At 36.2% G+C, this 9,131-nt stretch overlaps 1 protein-coding gene across 1 annotated transcript; it reads left to right on the top strand. All coding sequences in view use genetic code 12, as the record gives it.

The window, feature by feature from the left end:
• Positions 1-2,048: 2,048 nt before the first annotated feature.
• Positions 2,049-4,277, top strand: CANMA_003837 (ferric reductase family protein; the record flags this gene model as incomplete). Its single annotated transcript, XM_051816051.1, has 1 exon — positions 2,049-4,277. The coding sequence occupies one exon, from the start codon at positions 2,049-2,051 to the stop codon at positions 4,275-4,277; it is 2,229 nt and encodes a 742-aa protein (XP_051670593.1).
• Positions 4,278-9,131: the final 4,854 nt, after the last annotated feature.

The raw sequence follows: 9,131 nt of genomic DNA, 5'->3' as shown, positions 1-9,131 counted from the left end.
CAAGAAACTAAAATGGAGTGTCGTAAAGTTTACATGTCGAAAATTTTGTCCCAAAAAGTATACATTTACGATCTCCAAATAGTATATTATCATACCAATATCAAATATCGTGATACCAGATAGCAACAGCAGAAGCGAACAAATCTCATAAACAAAGTCACGAAGTATGCTATGTTGTAGTTATTGAGAAATATTAGTGAACTGTACCAAATTTATTGTGATTTACATATTGATTAACTAACACACCATGTGAATATATATATATATACAAATAGTAGCATCGTTATTAATCATAATAACAGTGTTTGAATCTTATAAGAGCTTTATATAAAAACAACCTTAGGTGGTCAATATAGGAAACATGGAACAAATTGAGTTACATGTCGGGAACTTTGAAGATGAAGTGGCTAATTACTCAACTAGTACAAAGACTTAGGTTTCGGAAGTAGTATAAATAGTACAAGTTTGCTGTCACGGAAAGAACAAAGACTAAGTCATTGACAAAAATTATCTGAAGATTTAAATAGTTGTGGTAAGCGATAAAATTACTGTACTTAAGCCAAAATAGAGTCAGGCTTGTAATTTGATATCAACGCATCCCTGATTTTTTCGCCAAGGATGTTTCTTTTCTGACCTCCCCTATTGTATTGTCCAATTATATCTTTTTCTAAAACTAGTAAAACATACAACCCAAGGGGTTCACTAAGGGTTCTCTGAAGCTACATTGACTGGGCAATAAAATTAAATAAACTGCTGAACAAAATTGTGGCTTACTGAAATTAGCCAACGGTTTCGCTTCTAAATGTCACCTTGCCAATTCTCTCCGTAAATCGGACGTACATGCACGTACTATAAAACCTAACTTGGGTTCTAGAATGCTTTTTAAGCTTTTGGTGCCCCCCCACCAGCTTCTCCTCTAGACTTTCCCCCATCAAAAAAAATTAATTTAAAGGAAAATTTAATAAATGCAGTAAGGGTTATTTGGTAATATGATTACTATTATTCTTCTAAAATTTTCTTTTTGAAACTATTCAGCTCTGGTAAATTATTTCAAATCTCCTCCTTACCTGTATCGTAATTCTTGGGACGGAACTGTTTTCAAAAGAACGTGGTAATACCCGCAGTACAACTTGAGATGTGGTTTTTTAATTTGGGCGCTTAAACTAAAATTGATTACCCAATTTAAGTATAGTATACGCCAAGATTTTTTTTTGGCTTATGAAAAGTTTTTCTCTTGGTATAACAACCACAACGAATTTGAAACTATAACTTTAGAGCTTGCTTTGGATTTGCCATTGCTTTTGTGGTAAAGACTAAGAGAATCAGCGTTTGACATTCAAAATAAATTTTTTTCTTGAAGAGTTGACAACTTGTCATAATAGCTGTGCCTGCCAAGGGTACATCTCAAACAGGAAAATCTGGGAAATGCAAGGGTATATAAATCTGTCGTAAAACACAATAATTTCGCTTGTAGAGAAGAAGGGGTCATTGTTTATTCTCAAAAACAATCAGTTGTTCAGTTTCAATTTTTTCACTTTGTGCTTTTGTGTCGTCCAATTTATGTAATTATTGCAAGGAACAAACAATGATCTTTTAGATAATGATTTTCTTGTATTTTATTAGTTCTGCCAGTCTCTGATTGGATAAAACACCAAGCTCATGTCCATAAAACAATTATCTGATAGGATCAGCTGAGGCATTGTGTAATACTTGGTACTTTAAAATGATCTGCGTAATTTATGTTCCTATTGTTTAAACGGCTTCAAGGCGGTAGAAACCACAATGAAGCTCAACCAATGACAACCGAGCCCATTCATTGGGGTTGCTACAACAAGCCAAATTTGAAAACAACACCTTGCAACGGGAACCACAACTTACGAGACGAAAAGTGCCACTAAATCAACTTGCAATTAATTGAAGCTGCACAGACTCAGAGGTGCAATGCAAATGGATTTGGCTATAAATTGGCTTTGAAGTCCTTTGAAATGAAACTCCTAACGGAAAAGTTCTATTTGCTTGTTACAACAACTAGAATCACATTTTCAATCATGCACTTTTCAAGTTACTTTGCATGCTTTTTGCTTGGTTTCGTTTCTTTCACGAGTGCCAGCTTAGATCCTTATGAGAAGCTAGGCAAAAAGAGAATTTTCTATGCCTGCACTAACCAAATTGCGTCAGAGGTTTCATTTTGTTCACCTTTGGAAAGAGCTTGCCAATGTGAAAACAAAAACTATATGGCAACCATTGCTGGTTGTTTGAGAGAAGTTAATGAGGAATTGAACTTCACCATCCATTTCATGTTGCAAAATTGTGTCTACTACAATATTACTTTAACCGACGAATGGTATGACGATGCCATAAAGTTATATGACGAAAAGGCCAAATCTGCTAGTGAGATACCAAACTTTAACATGAGCATTCCAATTGACGTTCCATTCATAGTGAACAAGACCATGACAGGAGTGTTTCAAGAGGCATTCAAGAGATTTTACGACAATTACGATAACTCAGTCAACTATGGTGCTGGTATGTTAGGTTACTGGTTATTGGTGTTGATATTGAGTGCTATATTCAATTGGACAAAGATATTCTTTCCTAATGCCACAAAGAGGATGACAGGTCCCATCGTCAATTGGTGGAGGGAATACGTTTCCATGCCAGCAACTTTCAGAGTTAAGAAGCTGCAGGAACAAAGCTTTTTACGGTATTTTGGCTTCTTGATCCCCTCAAGACTTGAATCTTTGGTTATTTTTTTGTTTTATTGTGTCACTATATGGGTTCATGCAATGAACAGTAAGGCTATAGAAGGCGATCCAGTTTTTGGTTCCAAATATCAGGCTGAATTGAGATATGTTTCCGATAGAACTGGTATTACATCCACGTTGATGATGCCGTTGGTATTTTTGTACGCGGGAAGAAACAACTTTTTACAATGGTTGGTACAATGGGACTATAGTACTTTTATGGCTTACCATAGACACACTGCAAGGATAATGTTTGCTTTGGCAGTGATCCATTCTGTTGGATACACAGTTATTGTAAAAGATACTTACGCTGAAGATGCTGCTGAGACATACTTCTTTTGGGGAATTATTGCCACTACAGCTGGAGGGCTTATCATAATCCAAGCTTTCTTTTACCTTAGGAGAAGGTGGTATGAGATATTTTTGTTTTTGCATATTGTTCTTGCTGCTATTTGGGTTGCCGGCCTCTGGATTCACGTTACTGATTTAGGGTTCATCTGGTTAGTGTATCCAGCTGTTGCTGTATGGTGCTTGGATAGAGTTATAAGAATTGGGCGCTTGATTGTTTTTGGATTCCCCCATGCTGATGTGACCTTGTTGGCTGATGAAACATTAAAGGTTGTTGTTCCTAAGCCGAGTTATTGGCATCTCATTCCTGGAGGACACGCATTTATTCATTTTATCAAACCAACATACTTTTGGCAATCACATCCATTTACATTCACCAACTCGATAGAGAACAAAGACAGTATTGTGTTGTACTGTAAAGTTAAAGGGGGTATCACCCACAGTTTATACCAATCGTTGGCAAAAGCACCTGGAAGAACATGCAAGATCAGAGTTGGTGTTGAAGGTCCATATGGTGAACCAACACCAGCTAGATATTCTGATACTGCAGTATTCATTGCTGGAGGTAACGGTATTCCAGGGTTGTATTCCGAAGTTGTTGACATTGCAGAAAGTACGCCAAACAAAGATAACAAGCTAAAGTTGATTTGGGTGGTTAGAGAATGGAGGTCGTTATACTGGTTTTACGAAGAGTTGCTCCATTTAGGAAAGACCAGAATTGAAACCACAGTGTACATTTCACAGCCAAAGAATTACAACTTCATTGAAGAATTCCATAATAGATTTGCCGGATTAAAGAGATTGTCGATCGATGGACTGGATGACCTTAAGGCTGACTCCAGCAAAGAAGATGTCAAAGTTGAAGAGTTGTCAGGCTCTGAAAAACAGAGCTCAACTGATGACATTGTGAGAATTGACGAACCTATCCCCACTGAAGATGGGTCCTACCACAAAATTATCGACATCATCCAAAGTGAACTTTCTCACATCAAGTTCATTGAAGGAAGACCAGATATCGAAGAGCTCATTCCACAAGAGATTCACGAATCGAACGGATCCATTTCTTTTGTTACATGTGGGCACCCCGCCATGGTTGACAAAGTTCGTTACTACTGCACCAAAAACGTTTCCAATAAGGAGAAAAAGAGGGTCGACTTTTATGAACAAATTCAAGTTTGGGCTTAACGCTTAAATCGGTTTGTTGTAGCTAGCGGTGTTTAGAATCATTTTGCTATTTATTTATGAAGTATTGTTTGAATATGCCATTTTTCCATATATGAAACTTTCCAGTAGGAATAATCGCTTACATCCTATCATTATCTGAACAGCCTTGTTTCTTCTGTTGTAGAAATCAATTTCCCTTAAGTATTGCTTACATTCAGAAGATAAATCATCAAGAGCTAGTAAATACGCGGCATCAGAAAGAAAACTCTTGGGGTTCAACCTAACACTTCTGATTCTAGTAGCAATTGATGGCACTTTGTGTTTTGGCACTCCTGATTAAGGGAACTGGACTAAAGCATCTTGACTTAAGCCTGGCTCTAAAATTTAGTAAGGCACTAGACAATGCAGTAGTAATATCTAAAAAAGACAATACAAGATAAATTCAACGCCGAACCCTTTTGACCTATGCTATTGCTTTACTAACAGGAAAGCTCAACTTTATACAAAGCAATTTTATGATGCTTTTGAAGACGTGAGCCAGGAGATTTGTATGGAAGCCGCGTCTATTTCCAATTTTGTACTGTCTTAACCCTAGTAAAACACTATAGACAAGCCAGGAATGGCTGTCCAACACATGCAATGGCCAAGTAAAATTTTACATTTACATACTGATGTAAAGTCTGACTGCTATTGGTTAGACCAATTAAGAAAACTGAGACTTTGCTGAAATTGTCTTTACCTTCCTGGCATTAAAATAAAATTTTAAATGGTTAGGAGTCTTTGGTCCAGACATACGGAAAATGCTATATACAGGTCGTTGTATAGTGGTTACAAATATATATATAGATATTCAACTGCATAGCCTCTAATTACTGTACAATCACAAACTAAAAATATTTTTATTCTAATTCTCCTTTGTTTTTTTTTTTCTTAATTTTTTTTGGTTTATTTTTCTGCATTAGCAATGACATCACAAGCTGTTTACAAAAGTAACCATTGCTGAAAGAGTATACAGTTACGATCTACCTTGCAATTCACTGTGTGTTCTGTTATAAGAAACAGCAAAAGTTTTGTATAAAGTAAAGTGACGAAAGTGTGAAGCATTATTAAATGATAGAGAACCTTATTAGACATGGGTGCTATGCAATCAAATGAGTGGGCGATCGTGTGAGCGAAAGGGATAAATTTTTGTTGGGTTTTTTCTCGGAGGATTTATAGAGCTTCTTGTGATTGCAGAACAATTATACAATAGATTCAAAAACAAATAATAAGATGGATCTGAGGCGAAAGTATGGTTACAATGTGTTATTGTTTCTCGTACTTGCCTTGTTGAAGTTTCCTACAGATATGCGACCTACCCAGGTATGCTTAGCTTTGTAGACGTTCAATTGTAAGCAGTAGTATACCAGACTGGCTCAAGATTCGCAAACACAAAGAAACTACATAGCGCCGCATACATTGTTACTTCTGGCATTACATTTCCATGTTATGGTCAACTTTGAGTTATTTCAAGGGGACAAGAAAAGTGGGACTGCATATGAGAAGTGAAGGTTTCGGAGACCTCCGTATCGTTTGTGGAGATTGTGAATAAGAAAAAGAAATGTTCAAGCTTCGGCAATTTTAGTCAAGTGCTATACTTTAACAAATGCCCGTAAAAGCAGGACAAAAGTTGAAAATTCTAAGGCAGCATAGAGTAAAGCCTAAGCAAATTTGTACCTAGCACGAACATCACTAGTACATTGTGTATATCCAGAACCCCGCAGTAGACAGTTAATCATGCGATTATCTTCAAAGAAGTCAGTGTATTTCTATTTTAAAAGTGTTCCAATGTAAAGTAAACAAACAAAACTAGAAAGTCGGAGTTAGTAGCGGAATTAGGTTGTAACAAAAATAGAAAATACTTCGGCAGCTCAAAAAACCCGAATCAACTGTCGCTTATGCTTTCAAGACTAAATGCAAAGAGAATTGCAGTAAGTTGCGAAGACATATGTGAGATATCTCTGAGGTCTGGTTGGAACAGAAAGATTTCCACAAGTGGCACTCAAGATAATACCACTCAAAAAGCAGAAAGAAACACGGCTGGAAATATAACCCATGTGCCGCATTTTAATAAATCAAAGTCCTAAATTTTATGTATCAATTACTTGTGGCCGACATCTCCGAACAATCCAACCTTTCAGCATTGATTCTAATTATACATAACATTTAAACTTAATTGAAAATGTATAGCAGAGTGCAGGCGTGTAATCTTCGGTGACGGATTTAAATATTCGGGCCGTAAATGCAGAAATTAAGTTTCTTTGCCGCCCCAATTAGTGAAAATACTCACCTGCATATGTACTGAGCACTTTTTTAGATTATTTTCGCCAAAGCTTTACACATGAAGTGTTTGCTGTTTCCTAAAGCCAGTCTAATACTAAATCAATCTAATGCAAAACCGCCAGGGTTATCTTTGATATAGAGCTACAATATGGCTCTGATCTGTTGATTCATGCTGTTCTGACATTGTATAAACAATGGGTTCGTTAAGTCCTTTGAAGGACAATGCTAGAGAAACGAGGCAATGGACGACTTGCAATACCTGAGATGCATTGCAGCAAAGTCGACTGATTATTCCAAATACACTTTGTTGTATCTTTATTGCGCTAAAAGAGTGGCGCAATTTTCTACTAAAAAATTATAACGCAAGTTGGATATGTCGCTTCTTAGCCACTTCAAATGTTCACTCCATGAGCTACACGCTTATACTATGAGATGGTACACTTGCATTAAAATATCAGCTCATGCGGAGAAAATCGTTTGCTCTGTTTGATGTATTGAATGCTCGTAGTAAAAACACAATGACGAGACCAAAACTCCTATGATTTACAGTGCGCATTTATAAAACTTTAGTCAAGACGCGCATTATCGAGAATGTCTATAACCTCATAAAATATGGCCACAAGAAGGATTACTTCTCAAACTTTTGCTATGAAGAGACCGCCGTAGAGAAACAATGGAAGTATTGCCCTTGATAATTGTCACACCCTTGCACTCGTTAAAACTTGATATTTCTTTCTCTCTCTGAATTTCACAGTTGTGAGTATTGTTTCAATGTCAATTTTGTGTAATAACAGTGAAACAGTTATTTTGTGCCTGTGAAGATTTCGTAAATGGTGCTTTCGTCAATTGCATCGTCTCCAATAAGCGCTTGCTTACACACCAGATTTAAAGAAAATAAAGGGGTCGTTCGATTTAAGACACTTGCCACTCTACCGTCCTTGAAGCCAATGCCTCACTATGAAGCGTAGGTTAAAGTTGGTGACGTATTCACCACGTAAGACTTATTCACACTGTAAGCAAGATTTAAACGGTCTAAAAGTTGTTTACCTTTTTAACCCCGATGACATTTCCTTATTGTTCGTTTTATTTTGTTTTATTCTCTTTGGTTAGACTATACATGAAATTTAGAATCGCCAAACAGTGTTTAAAATGTATGGAGGCTTGTAATTTGAAAAATTAAACCACTGTGTATGCTCTATATCCCTTTGTATAATTGATTCCAAATTGTGAAATTTAAGTGCTCGGACTTATAAGTTTGGGTTAAGCTCACTTTGTTATTTCATGTGCGCAACGTGCTAAATTTATCAAATCATAGAGCCTGAGCATTGTTTGAAATGAGAAATCACCTGCATTACTTTCTTTTATCATTAAGGTTTTGGAAAAGAAAAGGAAAACAAACCCACAACAATGATTCTGTTGTAACAAATAGACCACAAAATTGAAAAGCAGAAGTCGTGTAAGCTTGTACAAATAGTATCAACAATCATGCCGAGTGCAAATCGAAGCTAACCAAATTTCGGCTGAAAATTTAGTCTCAAGCACTAAATCCAATACAAAGAGTGCAAACTTCCTTCGAAACCTTGTCTAGAATAACTCAGGTACTATGATGGGCTTTTAAGTCTCTCTTATTATTATTATTTTTAACTTTTTTTGTCTTGGGTGTGTCCTTTTTTTTCCCCTCGCCATAAGGGAGTGGGGGAAAGAGGGGGCAGCAGTAGATTCTTTGACCAAAAGTGGATTTTACAAGGGTGCCAAATTATAATTATGCAGAGCTACTTTTATAATTTTAGTACGTCATAGTTAAACCATTAGTTAATGTGTCTAGTTGTTGGGTCAAATCTGAATCAAACGGCACTTTTCTGTTTTAATTGTTGGTGGTGGAGGGAGGAATATTCTTCGTATCTCTAGTTCTGGTTTTGTTTACTTTTTAACAATAACAGCGCTTAATAATAGTATCACAATATTTAATAAACCATGCATATATTGTATCTACATGTGAATTTAGACCTGGCTGTGTTGAGTGTATTTAATATTTAATTTTTTCTTTTTTTGCTTTTTAGTAATAGCTTACTCATTTGCCGCCCCGAGTAATTGCTTCTAAGTTCGGAGAATATATAACCACCTGTCTTTGAAGAGAAGTTCTAGTTTATTTTGATACCTTTTACGCGACCTTGAAGTTGGAACACTTTCTCCTCATCACACTTGCCCTGTTTCATTTTAAACTCAGTTGCATATACGTGTCGAGTAGTTGATAATTTTTATTGTTTATGTCCGATATAACTAAGCCAAAAAATTGTTAAGCTCATGCACCACAAACAAAAGTCAGAGTGGATAGGCAAAAATTTAAAACATTTAAAATTTTTGGGAACATGGGCACACACTAAATTTCTTTTAGATCTAGCATAACAATAGAAGAAACACGTATTTTGTCGACTGAATCTCTAAGTGCAACATTTCGATACCAATTCTTATAATGGGTTTGCTTAGCCATTGGTTATAACTGACTATTGTTTTTCTTCCCACTACTCAATTCCACTTTAATGCTATTTTGTC

The sequence above is a fragment of the Candida margitis genome (genome assembly GCF_024628925.1).
Source record: "Candida margitis strain CBS 14175 chromosome Unknown scaffold51, whole genome shotgun sequence".
NCBI classification, from domain to species: Eukaryota; Fungi; Ascomycota; class Pichiomycetes; order Serinales; family Debaryomycetaceae; genus Lodderomyces; species Lodderomyces margitis.
This window is presented reverse-complemented; position numbering and strand designations above follow the sequence as displayed.